This window comes from Pristiophorus japonicus, chromosome 2 (genome assembly GCF_044704955.1).
Source record: "Pristiophorus japonicus isolate sPriJap1 chromosome 2, sPriJap1.hap1, whole genome shotgun sequence".
Taxonomy (NCBI): Eukaryota; Metazoa; Chordata; class Chondrichthyes; family Pristiophoridae; genus Pristiophorus; species Pristiophorus japonicus.
Window position 1 is genome coordinate 43,332,050 of NC_091978.1, and position 20,545 is coordinate 43,352,594.

General features: G+C 40.7%; 1 protein-coding gene across 4 annotated transcripts in view; it reads left to right on the forward strand.

Annotated features, from left to right (window-relative positions):
• The window catches only part of LOC139230023 (transforming acidic coiled-coil-containing protein 3-like), a 67,015-nt gene that overhangs the window by 25,566 nt on the left and 20,904 nt on the right, over positions 1–20,545 (forward strand). For all 4 annotated transcript variants that reach the window (XM_070861766.1, XM_070861756.1, XM_070861783.1 and 1 more), the window contains exons 8-12: positions 1,616–1,683; positions 9,403–9,503; positions 11,006–11,081; positions 13,633–13,785; positions 20,455–20,531. In XM_070861766.1, the coding sequence (XP_070717867.1) occupies positions 1,616–1,683; positions 9,403–9,503; positions 11,006–11,081; positions 13,633–13,785; positions 20,455–20,531 (475 nt within the window). The remainder of the gene's footprint in view (positions 1–1,615; positions 1,684–9,402; positions 9,504–11,005; positions 11,082–13,632; positions 13,786–20,454; positions 20,532–20,545) is intronic.

The following is a 20,545-nucleotide window of genomic DNA, read 5'->3' on the forward strand; positions in this document are numbered from 1 at the left end:
TCAAGCCAATTCAACTCTAGTTGTTTAATTCTAGTTTATATCTGCGAACCTTAACAAATAGCAGCTAACACTTGCTGTCGTGATATTATGACTGTTTCCCAGATATCCATCCCCCCCAGCAAGGAAGTTGATGCCTTCAGGAGTGAGGTTAGCTAAAGGGAAGGCATACTGGTTAGGATAATTTGCTTGTCAAAATTAAGTTTCTTGTACTCTTTCCACAATCTTTGGGTGAATCTCCAATTTCTTAGCAGTAATGCCTCCCAGTTGCTAACTGACAATACATATTTTTACTGTACTGAAGGGTCAAACATCAAATATATTTTTGCAAAAAATGTTTAGGAACCATTTTTTAAAGTTTGTATTTATGTAACTATAATATTTGCCACCAGACTGTTGGAGTCCAAATGGTCACCTGCACATGTGCAGGGCTGGTATAAAAGGTTGGCTGCCATGTTTAGGCACTCAAGTTTTAATAAAGATTAAGGTCACACGAAGTTTAGCTCACAGTACTCTGCCTCAGAGTTCTATACATAAGTTTGCATCGCTGGCAAGGCCAACATTTATTGCCCTGAAGGTAGTGGTGGACAGCCTTTCACGACGACTGCGGTTTATTCTTTGTCGCAGTTTGATACAACTGTGTGACTCACTGGGGCCACTTCAGAGTAGTTGAGCCAGTGGTGTTGGTGCAGGATGGAAGCTGGACTAGGTAAGCACAGCAGTGAACCAGTTGAGCTTATGTCAATTTGGACAGCTTCACGGTCACTTTTTTTTTTACAATACCAGCTTTTTATTTCCAGATTTTATTGAAACTGAATTCAAATTCTCAAACTCCCATAATGGGATTTAAATTTGTATTCTCTGGATTACTAGTCCAGTAGCCAAACCACTTTTCCACTTCACTATACAGGAGGTGATTCCACATATTTCCTTGTATATGTTAGATTCTTAAACACCATTTGTAATTTTATGTTTTGAACATAAATAGAGTTGGGCCATTCAGCCCCTTGAGCCTGCTCTGCCATTCAATAAGATCATGGCTGGTCTGATCATGGACTCCCCGCTTGCTCCCCAAAACCCTTTACTCCCTTATTGCTCAAATCTGTATTTCCACCTTAAATATATTCAATGACTCAGCCTCCAAAGCTCTCTGGGGCAGAGAATTCCATAGATTTACAACCCTCAGAAGAAATTCCTCCTCATCTGTTTTAAATGGGTGACCCCTTATTCTGAGACTGTCTCCTAATTTTAGATTCCCCTGAGTGCATCCTTTCTGCATCCACCTTGTCAAGCCCCCTCTATTCAAATAAGATCATCTCATTCTTAACTCCAATGAGAATCGGCCCAACCTGTCTTCATAAGTCAATCCCCTCATCACTGGAATCAACCTAGTGAACCTTGTCTGAACAGTCTCCAATGCAAGTATATCCTTAAATAAGGAGTCTAAAACTGTATGCAGTACTCCAGGTGTGGCCTCGCCAATAACCTGTACAGTTGTAGCAGAACTTTTCTGCTTTTATATTCTATTCCCCTTGCAATAAAGGCCAACATTCAATTTGCCTTCCTGATTACTTGCTGTACCTGCACACTAACGAACTTTTTCTGTTTCATGCACAAGGATCCCCAGTCTCAGCATTTAATCAACCAAAAGAAATGACTCGCCTGGAACTGCTTCAACATTCTGTAGTAAGTATGAATCTAATCTTGCCTTCAAAATTTTCTGACTTGATTCAATATTCTGATTTTGATAAAATCCACACTTGCTTTGTAGTCACAAATAGGATAAGTATATTTGTGAGCAATAAACCAGCATAATCCAACACTTCATTGAATGCTGGATTACTGTACAGATCTGTCATTGGGGTCTAAAGCTGCATTAAAAAAAAAATTGTTTGTCTTTATACAGCTGTCAATGACTCCTTAAATTGCGCTCATTCTGAACTAAAGCAGTTGAACGTTTACTCACTTTTGGAAGCCTCCTGCCTGTTTGGAACTATGCTGCTTTAACCCCAAATTTTGATGAAGCTGTTTCCAGTTTAAGATTTCTGGCATTAAATTGACAGCAAGACCAATTATATTAACTATTTGGAATAAGTTTATTAAATGCACACATGAATGTAGCCGATTGGTGTCAAAAGGACTCTACTAAATTACTACAGGTAAGGTCATGCGTTAGATTGACAGACATACTCCCCTCAGTCAAATAAAGCACGTGGCCACTTTCCTTGCTTCTTGGTCTGGTCTTGTGGAGAGGGAAACTTCCTGCTTTGCCATGTGGTCATTCGACAGGCTCTGAGCTTGCCTTTTTTATATTTCCAGTCCATTGTTTCTCAAAGCCCCAGGATTGGGTCTTAGTTTCAGGGCAGTTTTTTTATTGGCTTTCCTTACACGTGTGACTGTTGTAATTGGTGCCATTCCTTGATTAGCTTAATTGTTTTCCATTTGGCCTTTTAATTTCAATGGGTTTCAAAGTGATTACTGTTCAGCTCTGCCCAGAAGATGAGACTTTAATTTGGAAGTATCCATTTTGTCTGAGTTCAAAGCACATCCTGTCTGTAATCTGCACTTTTGGCATTATAAATGCATTCACAATTCACCATTACATAGAATTGATATGGAATGTATCATTCATTTACACTTAAACAAAAAAAAATTCTTACAAGTTGTAGGTGTTTGGCTTCAGACAAATGGGAGAAATACTAGAAAGAGATTAGTTGAGTGTGAAATCACTGTTCATTCATGGCATTCATGAAGTAATGAAATTTGAGCCCCACACTACCATCAACCCTGGTGTTCCTTCCTGATCGAGACAAGTACACAACTTTCCTGGATGTTTGCAGAATGCTTGTGGTGCCAGAAAAAGCACTAAACCTGAGGACTGGGAGAAATTTAGTAGTCAGCAGAGGAGGACAAAGGGTTTAATTAAGAGGAGGAAAATAGTGAGAGGCAGCTTGCTGGGAACATAAAAACTGACTGCAAAAGCTTCTATAGATATGTGAAGAGGAAAAGATTAGTGAAGACAAACGTAGGTCCCTTGCAGTCAGATTCAAGTGACTTTATAATGGGGAACAAAGAAATGGCAAACCAGTTGAACAAATACTTTGGTTCTGTCTTCACGAAGGAAGACACAAATAGCCTTCCGAATGTACGAGGGGACCGAGGGTCTAGTGAGGAGGAGGAACTGAAGGATATCCTTATTAGGCAGGAAATTGTGTTTGGGAAATTGATGGCTGATAAATCCCCAAGGCTTGATAGTCTGCATCCCAGAGTACTTGAGGAAGTGGCCCTAGAAATAGTGGATGCATTGGTGATCATTTTCCAACAGTATCAACTTGGGATCAGTTCCTATAAACTGGAGGGTAGCTAATGTAACACCACTTTTTAAAAAGGGAGGTAGAGAGAAAGTGGGTAATTATAGACCGGTTTGCCTGACATAGTGGTGGGGAAAATGTTGGCATCAATTATTAAAGATGACATAGCAGCACATTTAGAAAGTAGTGACAGGATTGGTCCAAGTCAGCATGGATTTATGAAAGGGAAATCATGCTTGACAAATCTTCTGGAATTTTTTGAGGATGTAACTAGTAGAGTGGACAAGGGAGAACCAGTGGATGTGGTGTATTTGGACTTTCAAAAGGTTTTTGACCAGGTCCCACAAGAGATTAGTGCAAAGTTAAAGCACATGGTATTGGGCTAATGTACTGAAGTGGATAGAGAACTAGTTGGCAGATAGGAAGCAGAGAGTCGGGATAAACGGGTCCTTTTCAGAATGGCAGGCAGTGACTAGTGGCGTGCTGCAGGGCTCAGTGCTGGGACCTGAGCTCTTTACAATATACATTAATGATTTTAGATGAAGGAATTGAGTAACATCTCCAAGTTTGCAGATGACACTAAACTGGGTGGCAGTGTGAGCTGTGAGGGGGATGCTAAGAGGCTGCAGGGTGACTTAGACAGGTTAGGTAAGTGGGCAGATGCAGTATAATGTGGATAAATGTGAGGTTATCCACTTTGGTGGCAAAAATATGAAGACAGAATATTATCAATGGTGGCAGATTAGGAAAAGGGGAGGTGCAACAAGACCTGGGTGTCATTGTTCATCAGTCATTTGAAAGTTGGCATACAGGTGCAGCAGGCAGTAAAGAAGTACAGGCAGTAAATTTATATGTTGGCCTTCAGAGCTAGGGGATTTGAATATAGGAGCAGGGAGGTCTTACTGCAGTTGTACAAGGCCTTGGTGAGGCCTCACCTGGAACATTGTGTTCAATTTTGGTCTCCTAATCTGAGGAAGGACATTCTTGCTATTGAGGGAGTGCAGCAAAGGTTCACCAGACTGATTCCTGGGATGGCTGGACTGACATGAGGAGAGACTGGATCAACTGGGCCTTTATACATTGGCGTTTAGAAGAATGAGTGGGGATCTCAGACATACAAGATTCTGACAGGACAGGTTAGATGCAGGTAGAATGTTCCTGATGTTGGAAGTCTAGAAACAGAGGACACAGTCTGAGGATAAAGGGTAGGCCATTTTGGACTGATTAAGAGAAACTTCTTCACTCAGTTGTTAACCTGTGGAATTCCCTACTGCAGAGTTGTTGATGCCAGTTCATTGGATATATTCAAAAGGGAGTGTGAATGTGAGCTTGTAATGCTTGTAGTGCCACACTGTGCATGTGGACATATTGTGTACTGCAACTGTGTAGTTAATCATTAAACAGAACAGGCTTTCCGGAGAGTTCCGAGAGAGCAGCCTGCATGTTAAGAAGCTATGTGTGCTTGTGCTCTGTGAAGGTATCGCATTTGGTGATGAGGATGGGAGATTTTTCGGATGTTTAAAGCTTAAATTTTGGTGAAGGATTCAGCCAGCCGACAAGACTTTGGAAGTTTCTGTCTTTGGGGGGGAAAAAAAAGGCTACAAAATCTGAGGGGGCAAAAAAAACAGCACACTGAACAGCTGGAGATTAAAAATGGCAGGTGTAATTGGATATTTAGGTGAATATAGACACGACCGGGAAAGTTTTTAAAGCATGTGGATCGGATAGAAATGTATTTCACTGCAAATAACATAATCGAAATTCCAGACAATGCAGTCCAGAACCAGGCTGTGTTGGAACGTAAGAAAGCGATTTTCTTAACAGTGGCAGGTCTGGCATTATACGAAACCCTTGTAAATCTGCTTGTGCCTGACGAGCCAAAGGACACAATGCTTAGAGATTTTAACAAAGCTGGAGCAGCACCATAATCCCAAACCACTGGAAATTGCTGAAGGCTATCGTTTCGGGATTCGGCAGACAGTGAAGTCGATGGGCATGGCCGAACAATATTCCCGAGAATTAAAAAATGATTACGGTCATCAGTCAACTGAGGTAAATCACCTGCAGGTTCAAAGTAAAAGAAGGCCATGGCCGAAAGTCTCAAACTGAAAATTCTACCAGAGCGTCAAAGTCGTGCTTATAGGTGCCTGGGACAACACATTGCTCAAAGTTGTCCATATGTGAAGGCAGAGTGTTTCTTCTGCAGAAAGACTGGGCATCTTGTGAAGGCATGCCAACTGAAGGGAAAACCAGCTTTAAAGCTGAGTCTAGTGATCCAAAGAAACTTCATAGCATGGAAGAACAACAACAGGACGAGGAGATGTTAGAGTTACACGTCATCAGGAGCACGAGGTTAACGGACAGCGATTTGGAAAGCATCAACATCCACAGATGTTGCAGGATTCAAGATACCGATGGAAATTGACAGGTGCATCCGTGAGTGTAGTACCGGAGTCACTGTACCTTGACATTGTGATTTTCAACTGGAGAAATTTCAAGATTGAGCTGCGAGGCTACTCGGGAGAGAAAATTCGTCGTAGGCCGTATCACCGTACTGGTGAAATATAAAGATCGATTTCAGAACTTGCCTCTAATAGTGAAAGGAGACAAGACTGCTTTACTAGGAAGAAATTGGTTGAGCTCACTAAAGCTGGATTGGAGTAAGATTTTCTCGCAGCGAGATTTTCATCAACTGATATCAAGCAGTATCCGAAGGTGTTCTGCGAAACAGGCAGTCCAATTCAAGGCAAGTGTCGGGGCACAGAAGGACGCTAGATCGGTTTACTACAAGCCATGTTCCGTACCATATGCACTCTGAGAAAGTTGAGCAAGAACTCAAAAGACTAGAGACTGAACATTATTTGTAAGATAGATCGATGTAATTGGGCTACACCCATTGTTGTTGTACCCAAGTCTGATAAGTTAAGATTGTGTGGTGATTAGAAAGTAACCATAAACCAGGTTCTATAGGGTAATGTCCCCAATACATTGCTGAATATAGAAGATTTGTTCACAACACTGACCGGTGGTCAGATCTTCTCAAAACTGGATTTTAAGAGTGCCTACTTCCAGCTTGAACTAGATGAGTCCAAGTCATGTTTGACTATAAATACCCATCTTAGCCTATATCAATTTAATAAGCTACTGTTTGGAGTGTCTTCCACCCCTGTCATATTCCAAGGGTGATGAACCAGATTTTGCAAGGCATTGAAGGGGTAGTATGTTATTTGGATGACATACTAATTTCAGCACCAAATAGGCAAATTCATAACATATTGAATGAAGTCCTCAAATGGCTAGAGAAGCACAGAGTACGAGTGTCTGCTCATAAGTGTGAGTTATTTAAAAACTCAGTGGAGTACTTGGGGTACAGAGTAGACAAAGATGGTTTACACCCAACCATGGAAAAATTGGATGCGATTAGAAATGCACCTACTCCCAGGAATGTCACTGAACTTCATTCATTCTTGGGTCTTTTGAACTATTATGGGAAGTTCCTTCCAAATTTGGCTACAGCATTACATCCACTGAATGAACTTTTGAAAAAACTGGTCCATTGGAAGTGGGCAAAAGAATGCAAAACAGCATTCAAGGAGTGTAAAAACAAATTGGTCGAGCACCATGTTAGTTCACTATGACATATCTAAGCAGATTAAAAAAGCATGTGATGCCTCTCTCTATGGAGTTGGGGCAGTGATCTCTCATGTATTTAGTGGGGAGAAGAGACCAATTGCTTTTGCTTCATGCACTCAGTGCCAGTGAGAAATTATGCACAAATTGAAAGGGAAGCTTTGGCATTAATTTTTGGGGTCAAGAATTTTCACATACTTGTATGGTTGTAAATTTACCATCGTTGCAGACCATAAGCCCTCAACAGCAATCCTCCATCCAAAGTCCCCAGTTCCAACATTAGCTGCAGCCTAAATGCAGAGATGGACTTTGATTTTGTCAGCATATACATATGATATTGAATTCAGTAATGCTGAAGTGTTTTATTTTTCATACATTGATGAACTGCCAGTCACAGCTGAAGAGATTGGTAGAGCAACCAAACATGACCCAGTGATGTCAAAGGTGTATGATTATATTGCAAATGGATGGCCAAACCAGGTAACAAACAAAGATACACATCCATTCTTCATTCGTAGGAATGATCAGTCGATAAGGATTGTATCATGTTGGGTGCAAGAGTGGTTATACCAAATAAATTTGTGTCCAAATTATTAGGAAACCTCCATGACCAGAACCTGGGAATGTGCTTGACCAAGAGTTTTGCACGCAGTTATTTATGGTGGCCAGGTCTTGATAAAGATATAGACTATATCGTGAGGCAGTGTACGAGGTCAATTGGTAAGCAAGCAACCACCACCAGTACCATTACAGCCATGGAAATGGCCTCTCTGGGTGTGGCAAAGGCTACATAATGATTTTGCTGAGTTAGATGGACAACAATTGTTCATTGTAATAGCCATTCAAAGTGGGTTGAGGTGTTTTCAATGTAGAAAATAAGTAAAACATTGGACATTTTACAAAAAATTATTTTCTGCATTTGGCCTCCCTGAAGAAATTGTTTCAGATAATGGACCACAATTTCGTTAAGACTTTGCACAATTCACAAGCAAAAATGGTGTGAAACATACCAAGGTTCCACCATACCACCCTGCTTCGAATGGTGCAGCAGAGCGCACTGTACAAATTGTCACACGTGCCCTCGTAAAACAAATTAGATCCAAATCCAAGACAATGACAGTTGTCATTGGATCACAAATTGGCTAATTTTTTGATTTGCATATCGAAATACTCATACAACTACTGGTAGAACACCAGCAGAGTTGTTTCTCAAACGACAGCCACGAACCAGATTCTCATTGTTAAAGCCAAATTTGGCAGTCTGTCGAAGAGACACAATTAAGACAGAGAATCATGCTAAAGCGGGAGTAAAAAAAAAGTGAAATTAAACCAGAAGGTGAATGAAGAACCATCACCATAAATGGTTTAAGTGGTTACTCGGAAGAGTGGTGAAGATATGTGGTCCTTGCACATATTTGGTAAAGATATTTGATAATGGACAGGTTAGGTTTGTCCAAATTGATATTTTACCTACAGACATGAAAGGAGTTGAAGGTGGGAATGATTCAATTATTTCTGACTCATCAGATAGTTTTGATATACCAGTAGCAAATCCTAAATCCAATGTACTGAAAACAAATCCAGGAGAGAATCAGAATGAAAGTCCGAGTCAGGGAAACAAAGCCTGAAGTTAGAGTTCAAATGAAAATCAAGGAAATTCTGTGGAGGAAAATGTTCCTCAGGATGAGCCTTCAATGAGTGAAATCAACACCATGTTTGGAAGGTTCTGTTCAAGAGCAAAGGTATCCTCTTCGAAACAAAACGAGTGGTAAAGTTAAATTTGTAAAAATGTATAAAAATGAAATTATTTATGATGGCTTTTTCATTAAGGAAAGAGAAGTGTAATGTCTAAGCTTGTAGCTCCACAATGGATGTGGACGTATTGTGTACTACAACTGTATAGTTAATCATTAAATAGAACAGGCTTTCCGAAGAGTTCTGAGAGCAGTCTGCATGTTAGGAAGCTGTGTGCTTGTGCTCTGAAGATATCACGTAGTTAGATATGGCCCTTACGGCTAAAGGATCAAGGGGTATGGAGAGAAAGCAGGAAAAGGAATGATCAGCCATGATATCGAATGGTGATGCAGGCTCGAATGGCCAACTCTTGCACCTATTTTCTGTTACAAACTGGGAATTAGATCACTGTTTTTTCCCCCTATCTAGCATTTTCTTTTCCCTCCCAACATTGACAAATAAAATCATGGCAGCTGGTTAACTGTTTCCAACTGCTGTCTGGCTAATCAGTAATTCAGTGTAGTGGTTATGGAGTGGCACACCACATTGGAGATACAGCATGTGGCAGAATTGTCTAGAGTGCATATCTGGTTTAGTAACCTTCAATTGAGTTCTTGTTTTTGCTATGCATTGTAGGGTGAAGTTTCCTTGTTTCCTTATTTCCATACTTGCTCCTCCAGGGTAAAGTGACAAAAGTCATCAACTTACTGAATTGAAGTTGTTTTTTCAGCTCCACACACCTGATTTAAGATTTGATCCTCTGTTGAGGGAAAGTCCTGTCAGACTGACAGTTGAGGCAATCGAGACTCAATCTGACCCAACAACCAGTAGGTAAATCAATTGTTTAATTTTCTAATTCCTTTACTTCTCTCGTCAGTGTAGCATTTTTGTAGTTAAGCAACTACCATTTGAGAACTAAGTGAACTTTCAACTTCACTACCGGTACAACATCTCCAATCCAGTTTGTAAACTAGCCATTTTTGAGAATCCAATTTGATATTCAGTAAAATAAATTCTGGAATTATTGTACAAAAACCAGTGGGCCGGACTAGTTATCGGCTTTGCCGCTTTGTTTTTAAATGGTGTGCAATCAGTCCAAGCATTGCCGAATGACCCTCGATCTGGCCTGACCCATGCTGTCGTTAGGCTACTGAGACAGAAAGTACTGTGTGTTCTTGATTTTCTTGTCCAAAATCTGAAAATGAGCATTCTTGGTCCTGAGGTTGCTAAATTTGAGATGTTGTACCTGTAAAATATTTGAATCCATGGTAGACTTTGGTTAAATGGCTAAGTTTTGCTGATAAAGTTCAGTGATTCCTCATCTGAAATTTAAGTACAGGTTGGACCTCCAGTCTGGCACCCTTGGGACCTGACTGGTGCCAGAACAGAGAATTTGTCCAACCACAGTCACACCTCGGCTTACCGATAACTGATGACAGTGCCAGGGCTCCTGAACACCTCCAGCTGTGAAATTTGGGCCTCGTGCTCTCCATGCTGATTTGCTGCTCTTTTGTTTAAGCTCATGACTCCCTCTGCCCCAGCCATACCCAGACACCCCCCCACAGACGCTCATCATGCTCCAGGTATGGGACTGATTCCAAACCATGGTTCTGGATCAGAGTCCTGGACAGAGAGGTACTACCTAATATAATTTCAAATTCCTCTTGCATCTAATTGTCTTTTTCAGCTGCACATGACTATTTCAGCTCCTGTAGCAGTGTTTTTCATCAGTGCACAATCCATAAAGAAATATTAACCGTTGGGGAAATGGGTAGCATTTGTTTAGACAAATGCCAAGTAAAATGAATGATGACTTTCACTGGGTGACCAATACATGTGCACTTTTTACTAAGTTTAAAATACTTGGCTAACTTAAAACCTGTGTTGCTTCATTGAAAAAGCATAATTGACTAATTTTTATATTTTTCAGTTTCCCAACAACTCTTTTTATACTTTTTTTTTTAATGTCGCCATTTTATCTATGGACAGTATTTTGCTCTTCACTTTCCCCTTTTTTTTTGAACTTGTAGGAAGGGCAAAACTCAGCCATGGCTGCCACAAATGTTTTGAAAACTTGTGCAAGTGAGTGCTTCCCACCTGTGTAGGCCTGATGTATAGAGTATTTGTGATCATGTTCTGCTAATACTGAGCTTTAGCAAGGCATAGTGTATGGGATCTCTGCTCCCTTGGCACACTTGATATCTGATCTATGTCCTTTTCAATGTTGATGCCTGATGTGTAGGTACTGGGAATAGGAATGCTGTTGAAATGTGGGTGACCATTTAAACTTGGAAATGTAAATTGTTAACACTATCAAGTTCTTTTGCCGACAGTTCTACCATTGTGGATCTTGAAACTAGACTGATTACAAACCAAGAATCAAATGAAATGAACATAATGGAAATGGTTGTAAGTAACTAATGTGTTTCATTGTAAGAATGTAATTTCAATATCAACATTTGAAGTATTATTGCCTTTTTTAAATAAAAACATGTAGGATTTTGTCAAGCCTCAAATATTTTCATTGTCTATTAACTTATACCTGATCTTGATCAGCCATGATCTTGAATAACGGAGCAGGCTTGAGGGGCTGAATGTCCTGCTCCTATTGAACATAACATAAATAGGAGTAGGCCATTTGACCCCTCAAGCCTGCTCTGCCATTAAATAAGATCATGGCTGATCTGATCCTGGCTTCCACTTCAATTCACTGCCTGCTCCCCTTTAATCCTTGACCTTCATTCAAAAATTTGTATCTTCACCTTCAATATATTCACAGACCCAGCCTCCACAGCTTCCTGGGGTAGAGGATTCCAAAGATTTGTGACCCTCTGAAGAAATTCCTCCTCATTTCTGTTTTAAATGGGCGACCCCTTCTGAAACTCTGCCCCCAAGTTCTAGATTTCCCCCATGAGGAGAAACATCCTCCATCTACCCTGTCAAGTCCCCTCAGAATCTTATGTTTCAAATAAGATTGCCTCTCATTCATCTGAACTCCAATGAGTATAGGCTCAAGCTTTCTTATGACATCCCCTTCATCTCAAATGAACCTTCTCTGAACTGCCTCCAATGTAAGTATATCCTTGAAATATGGAGGCCAAAACTGTATGCAGTACTCCAGGTGTGGTCATACCAACGCCCTGTACAGTTCGAGCAGGACTTTCCTGCTTTTATACTCCACCCCTCTTGCAATAAAGGTCATCATTCCATTTGCCTTCCTAATTACTTGCTGTACATGCATAATTTTTTGTTTGCTGTACAGGAACCCCCAGATCCCTCTATTGCAGCATTTTGTAATCTCTCCCCATTTTAAATAGTTTGTTCTATTTTTCCTAAGTGGATAACCTCACATTTTCCCACATTATACCCCATCTGATAATTTTTTGCCGACTCAGAGCCTATCTATATCCCTTTTGTAGGTTCGGTCCACCTCACAACCTGCTTTCCCACCTATCTTTCTATCAGCAGCAAATTTGGCTCTGTTACACTGTCCCTTCATTAATACAAAGGACATGTTTGTACTGTAAAAATGGCCACCTTGTCTCTGGTCCCCTTGGAGGATAAGCCACACCCTGAACTTTGTCTGGAATGTGTAACTGGAACAACCCAACCAAGTTCTGACTTTGCAGATTATAACATTATCCACTTTGACTGACTTCCAGAAGCCTCTTCCTTCCCCTGGAGGATTGCAGAATGTCCTACTTCAAACATGATTTCCCTTTCACAAAACCATGCTGACTCTGGTTGACTGCATTACCATTTTCTAAATGTCCTGCTACTAAATAATGGACTCCAGCATTTTCCCAATGACTGGCTAACTGGTCTATAGTTTCCTGCTTTCTGTCTCCCTCCTTTTTTAAATTGGGGTGTTGTTTGCAGTTTCCAATCCACTGGGCCCTCCAGAATCCAAGGAGTTTTGGTAGATTACAACCAATTTATCCACTATCTCTCCAGCCACTGTTTTGAAGACCCTAGGACGCAGGCCATCAGGTCCAAGGGACTTGTCCACCTTTAGTCCCACAGCCTAGTACTTTAGTGATTTAAGTTTCTCTTTCCCTCCCTCTGCGCCCCCCCCCCTCCCCATATCTCCTTGATCAATTATTGGGATGTTTTTGGTAGAAAATATTTGTTCAAAGTCTCTGCCATTTCCCTGTTGCCCATTATTAATTCCCCAGCCTCGTACTCTAAAGGGAACAAGGTTTACTTTAGCTACTCACTTCCTTTTTTAAATACCTGTAGAAGCTTTTGCTGTCTTATATTTTTTGCTAGTTTACTCATGCTGCTATCTTCTGCATTTATCATTTTTGAAGTTGTCCTCTACTGGCTTCTAAATATTTCTCAATCTTCTGACATTTCACTTTTCTTCAACATTGTATGCCTTTGTTTTCAATTTGATACATTATTTCTTATCGCTTGACCGAACTTCAAATGTCACACACAGAATCCTAAAATTTTATAGTACAGGTCATTTTGGAGGAAGATTTGCAATTATAGTCCCTTTCATAACCTTGATGTCTGAGCTTTACAACCGATGACATACTTTTGAAGTGTCGTCACTGTTGTAAGATAGGAAATGCAGTATCCTATTTGCAAGCCACAAAAATGACCAGATGATCTGTTTTGATGGTTGAGAAATAAGTATTGGTCAAGATATTGAAGAACTCTTCAAAATCGTGGCATTGGATCTTGGGTGTCCACGTGAGCATATCTATATTGATTGTACTGTATGACTTGCACTGTTGGATGTAGTTACTATTTCTCATGTTTCCACAATATTTTTGCAACTTAACTGGGCTCTATGAAAAGGTATAGTGATTTATTTGTCTTGTCAGGGTATTGAACTCCAATGTAATTGAAGTTTTAAATTGTGTATAAATATTTTTTTTTAAGTGGCTGGTTATTCAAAGATGGTTCCTGAAAGTTGTGACTATGTACAATTTCTCACTGGCTTTCTGTTTAGGATATTGCTACCTTGATCCCTGATGGGCAATCAAATCTAATCAATCCAAGAGCTGACTTCACATCTGCTACAATTCCTGCTGAGGATGCTATTGAGGTGCTAAAATATAGCCAGAAGGACATGGATGCTGCAATACTAGTTGTAAAACAAGAGGCAAGTACTAATGGATTTTGTCTGGGTCCTCTCTATACACCCCAGTACTCTTATTTGCCTTCAAGATGGCCTCTCTGCACTGCACTGGTTGTGCACCTTCAGAGATGTGTGCACATTGACTCCGAGGTCTCTATCACGCAATAGATTTTAATTTTGCAAACTAGCATAGTAATTTGGTTGACCCAAATGTAAGATACATTTGGCTGCATAACTGACATTTTTTATAGCTCCCAGATGTGGGTCCAGTCCACTGTCTCATCTAGATTAGTCTTCCTCATTGAGGTTCTTAACACTAGCACAAATGTTTATGTAGCCTGGGGTCAATATCCACAATGCCTTCAAGATAATTAACATCATGCACCTCAAGCTCATTCCAAGGGCTTCCACTCGTAACTGATCACCCAAAGCCACTTCTGTCGCAAAACCCAACTAATTCCTTATCCAGTCCAGGGTCTGCTCTCTTATCCCATTGGTTACGTCACAAGATAGTCCTATTATGTGACACATTCTTGAAATTACAAATATACAATGTTAACAAGGCTACCGTCATCTCTCAACATAATTATGCAATAAAATTCAACCACGTTTGACACGTGACTTTCTTTTCCAGAAGCCATGCTGTGAATCTCTAATGCCTATGCTTTCCAGGTGGTTGTGGCATCTCATTCCTTCTGACAACTTTCCAATAACTAAAGTTAAGCTAATGGGCTATACAATTGTACATCCTAGTCTGGAGTAAAAATAAAACTGGGAAGGTGGCTCAACTGTGGCTAACGAGGGAAATTAAGGATAGTGTTAAATCCAAGGAAGAGGCATATAAATTGGCCAGAAAAAGCAGCAAACCGGAGGACTGGGAAAATTTTGTAATACAGCAGAGGTTTAATTAGGAGGGGGAAAATAGAGGTATGAGAGGAAGCTTGCTGGAACATAAAAACTGACTGCAAAAGCTTCTATAGATATGTAAAGAGAAAAAGATTGGTGAAAACAAACGTAGGTCCCTTGCAGTCAGATTCAGGTGAATTTATAATGGGGAACAAAGAAATGGCAGACCAGTTAAACAAATACTTTGGTTCTGTTTTCATGAATGAAGACACAAATAACCTTCCAAAATAATAGGGGACTGAGGGTCTAGTGAGAAGGAGGAGCTGAAGGAAATCCTTTTTATTAGGTGGGAAATTGTGAGAAATTGAAGGCTGATAAATACCTGGGGCCGGAGTCTGCATCCCAGAGTACTTAATGAAGTGGCCATAGAAATAGTGGCTGCATTGGTGGTCATTTTCCAACAGTCTATTGACTCTGGATCAGTTCCTGTGGACTGGAGGGTAGCTAATGTAACACCACTTTTTACAAAGGGAGGGAGCGAGAAAACAGGTCATTTATAGACCGGTTAGCCTGACGTCACTAGTGGGGGAAAATGTTGGAATCAATTTATTAAAGATGAAACCGCAGCGCATTTGGAAAGCAGTGACAGGATTGGTCCAAGTCAGCATGGATTTATGAAGGGGAAATCCTGCTTGACAAATGTTCTGGAATTTTTTGAGGATATAACTAGTAGAATGGACAAGGAGAACCAGTGGATGTGGTGTATTTGGACTTTCAAAAGGCTTTTGACAAGATCCCACAGAAGAGATTGGAGTGCAAAATCAAAGAACATGGTATTGGGAATAATGTACTGATGTGGATAGAGAACTGGTTGGCAGACAGGAAGCAGAGTTGGGATAAATTGGTCCTTTTCAGAATGCCAGGCAGTGACTAGTGGGGTGCCACAGGGCTCAGTGCTGGAACACCAGCACTTTACAATGTACATTAATGATTTAGGTGAAGGAATTGAGTGTAATATCTAAGTTTGCAGATGACACTAAACTGGGTGGCAGTGTGAGCTGTGAAGAGGATGCTTAAAGGCTGCAGGGTGACTTGGACAGGTTTGGTGAGTGGGCAAATGCATGGCAGATGCAGTATAATGTGGATAAGTGTGAGGTTATCCACTTTGGGACAAAAACACACAGGCAGAATATTATCTGAATGGCAGCAGATTAGGAAAGGGGGAGGTGCAATGAGACCTGGGTGTCATGGTTCATCAGTCATTGAAAGTTGGCATGCAGGTACATCAAGTGGTGAAGGCAAATGGTATGTTGGCCTTCATAGCTAGGGAATTTGAGTAGGAGCAGGGAGATCTTACTGCAGTTGTACAGGGCTTTGGTGAGGCCTCGCCTGGAATATTGTTCAGTTTTGATCTCTGAATCTGAGAAGGACATTCTTGCTATTGAGGGAGTGCAGCAAAGGTTCACCAGACTGATTCCTGGGATGGCAGGACTGACAAGAGACTGGATCAATTGGGCCTTTATACATTGGAGGGGATCTCATAGAAACATATAAAATTCTGATGGGACTGGACAGGTTAGATGCAGGAAGAATGTTCCTGATGTTGGGGACGCAGTCTTAGGATAAGGGGTAGGCCATTTAGGACTAAAAATTCTTCATTCAGTTGTTAACCTGTGGAATTCCCTACCGCAGAGAGTTGTTGATGTCAGTTCATTGGATATATTCAAGAGGGAGTTGGATATGGCCCTTGTGGCTAAAGGGATTAAGGGGTATGGAGCAAAAGCAGGAAAGGGGTACTGAGGGAATGATCAGCCATGATATTGAATGGTGGTGCAGGCTCGAGGGGCTGAATGGCCTACTCCTGCACCTATTTTCTATTTCTAGACTTTCCTGGTTCTGACTCATTGCCTTTTTTAAACATTGGTGCTACAGTAGCCTCCTTTCAAACCCCAGAGGTGAGGTTAGAATCATACAATGGCTACAGCACAGAAAGGAGGCCATTCTGCCTGTATGAAAGACTAATATTAGAGATTCATAGTAGATGGGAATCATAAGAACACAACTAGCAGGCCATATGGCCCCTTGAGTCTGCTGCACCATTCAATAAGATTGTGGCTGATCTGATCATGGACTCTGCTCCACTTCCCCGCCCGCTCCCCATAATCGCTTTTTAAAAAAAATAAACTGCCTATTTCTGACTTAAATTTATTCAGTGCTACAGCTTCCACAGCTGAGGCAGCAAATTCCAGAGATTTACAACCCTCTGAAGAAATTCCTCTTTCGGTTTTAAATGGGCGATCCCTTATTCTAAGACTATATCCCCAAGTTTTAGTCTTCCCCTATCAATGGAAATATCCTCTCTGCATCCACCTTGTTGAGTCCCCTCTATCTTGTTTCAATAAGATCACCTCTCATAACTCCCATGTGTATAGGACCAACTGGCTCAATCCCCTCATCTCTGGAATCAACCGAGTGAATCTTCTCTGAACAGCCTCCAATGCAAGTATATCCTTCCTTAAATACAGAGACCAACACAGTACTCTAGATGTGGCCTCACCAATACTTTGTACAGTTGTAGCAGGACTTCTCTGCTTTTATTCACTCTCCCCTTGCAATAAAGACCAACATTCCATTTGTCTTACTGATTACTTGATGTACCTGCATACTAACTTTGTTTCATGCCCCAGATCCCTCTGTACTGTAGCACTTTGCAATTTTTCTCCGCTTAAATTCTAATTTGCTTTTCTATTATCTCTGCCAAAGTGGATAACCTCACATTTTCCCACATTATACACTATCTGCCAAACTTTTGCCCACTTATTTAGCCTGTCTATATCCCTTTGCAGATTTTTGACACCTCAATTTGCTTTCCCACCCATCTTTGTATCATCAGCAAACTTGGCGACATTACACTCATCCAGGTCATTAATATAGATTGTAAATAGTTGAGGACACAGCACCAATCCCTGCAGAACCCCACTAGTTACTGTTTGCAACTGGAAAATGACCCATTTATCCCTACTATTTTCTGTTAGCCAATCCCCTCTCCATGCTAATATTACCCAAAACCCTATGAACTTTTATCTTGTGCAGTAACCTTATGTGGCACCTTATTGAATGCCTTCTGGAAATCCAAATACACCACATCCACAGGTTTCCCCCTTATCCACCCTGCTCATTACATCAAAGAACTCCAGCAAATTTGTCAAACATGATTTCCCTTTCATAAAGCCATGCTGACTGCTTGATTGAATTATGCTTTTCCAAATGTCCTACTACTGCTTCTTTAATAATTGACTCCAGCATTTTCTCAATGACAGATGTTGGGCTAACTAGTTGTAATCTACCAAAATTCCCTGGATTCTAGGGAGGTCCCAGCAGATTCGAACTGTAAATGTAATGACCCTGGTAGATTACAACCAATGCATCCAATATCTCTGCAGCCACTTAAGACCCTAGGATGTAAGCCATCAGGTCCAGGGGACTTGTCTGCCTTTAGTCCCATTATTTTAGAGTACTAATTTAATGATGGCGATTATTAGTATATTGTGTTGTAATCTTGATCTATTGCTCAAACATACTGACTGCTACCTAGTGTCATGTCCAAGAAAATGTAAAGGTTACAGGCCCATTGAGCCTGTGCTGGCTCTCCAACAGCTCTTCAGCTAGTCCCACTCCCTTTCTCTGTAGCTGTGCAATTTTATTTCCTTCAGGTACTTATCAAATTCCCTTTTTTTTGAAAGTCACAATTGAATCTGCCTCCATCATTTGGGCAGTGAATTCCAGATCCTAACCACTCACTGCACAGAAGTTTTTTTTCTTGTCTTTGGTTCTTCTGACAATCATCTTTAAATTTAGGTCCTCTGGTTCTTGATGGGAACAGTTTCTCTACTGTCTAGACCCCCCTCGATTTTGAACACTTATCAAATCTTGTCTCGCCCTTCTCTGCTCTGAGAACAACCCCAGCTTCTCCAGTCTATCCATATAGCTGAAGTTTCATCCCTAGAACCATTCTCAAATCTTTTCTGCACCCTTTCTAAGGTCTTCACATCCTTCAAGTGTGGGACCAGAATTGGACATAATACTTGAGGCCAAACCAGTGTTTTATAAAGATGGTTCATTTCTTTGCTTTTTGTACTCTGCCTCTCTTTATGCTTTTTTTAAACCACTTCCTCAACCTGCCCTGCCATCTTCAACAATTTGTACACATATATCATCTAGGTGGCTCTGTTCATGCAGCCTCTTTAAATTACACCCTTGAGTTTATATTGCCTCATTATTGCTACCAAAATATCACTTTACACTTTTCTGCATTAAATTTCATCTGCCATGTGTCCATCTGCCCATTCCACCAGCCTGTTTGTCTTCAAGATGACAATCCTCTGTTCATTTTGCTTTCAAGTTTTGTCATTTGCAAATTTTGAAATTGTGTCCTGTACACAAGTCTGTCATTTAATATATCAAGTGGTTATGGTACCGACCCCTGGGGAACACCATTGTATATAGTCCAAAAAGCTGTTTGCTATTACTTAGCTAATTTCATATCCATGCTGTCACTGTCCCTTTTATTCAATGGGCTTCAAGCCTATTATGTGGCACTTTGTCAACCACCTTTTTGGAAGGCCATGTAAATCACATCAACCACGTTGCCCTCATTAACCCTCGTTATCTCATAACTCAAATCATGTTGGTTAGACATGATTTGCTGTTAACAAATCCATGCTGGATTTCATTCATTAATCCATACTTGTCCAAGTTACTGTTAACATTGTCTCAAAGCTTCCCTGCCACAGTGGTTAAACTGACTGACCTATAGTTTATTTATCCTTGAACTCTTTTATTTGAACAAGGTGTAACATTTGCAATTCTCCAGTCCAGCCCCATATTGAAGGAGGATTGGCAGATTATGGTCATACCTCTTCAATTTCCACATTAACTTCCCTTGGCATCCATCGGTCCTGGTGACTTATCGACTTTATGTACAACCAGCCTTTCTGGTAACATTATTTTTTTTAAATCTCATCCAGTATCTCCACTAGCTCTTCCATTGACTTTGGCAGCATTTTCTTCCTTGGTAAAGACAAATGCAAAGTATTCATTTAGTACCTCAGCCATACCCTCTGCCTTTGTGCCGAGGTCTCCAATTTGGTTCCTAATCAGCCCCACCCCTCCTCTTACTACCCATTTACTATTTATATGCCTATAGAAGACTTCTTTGGATTCCCTTTGTTAGCTGCCAATCTGTTCTTGTACTCCTTGCCTCTCATTTCCTTTTTCACTTCCCCTCAACTTTCTCTTCAGCCTGGTTCTTGCTTGTATTTTCAACCTGTCATAAGCTCCCTTTATCTGCTTCATCTTTCTCTCATCCTGGGAGCTCTGACTTTGGTTGCCCGATGTTTCCCCCTAATGGGAATGTACCTCGACTACCTGAATCATCTCTTTAAAGGCAGCCCATTGTTGAATTAGTTTTCCCTGCCAATCTTTCTTCCAATTTACCTGGGTCAGATCTGTTCTCAACCTACTGACGTTGGCTTTCCTCTGATTTAAGTATTTCTACTCTCGATTGCTCACTGTCCTTTTCCATAGCTAGTCTAAACCTTATGATGCTGTGATCACTGTTCCCCTACTGACACTTGCTTTACTTGATCCACCTCATCCCCCAGAACCAGATCCAGCAATGCCTCCATCGTTGGGTTGGAAATGTACTGATCAAAAAACATTCTCCTGAATGCACTACTTTCTGCTGTCTACACTTGCTATCCCAATCTATATTAGGATGGTGAAAGTCTCCCATTATCACTACTCCTCATTCTTGCATCTCTCATTTGCTGATTTTTTTTTTTGCAGGTTACTAATGAGAAAACCATAACTTTTAAATGGATACAGAAATATGAGGAAATCCTTGCACAGTGTGCAGAAATGAAGTAAGGATACCATT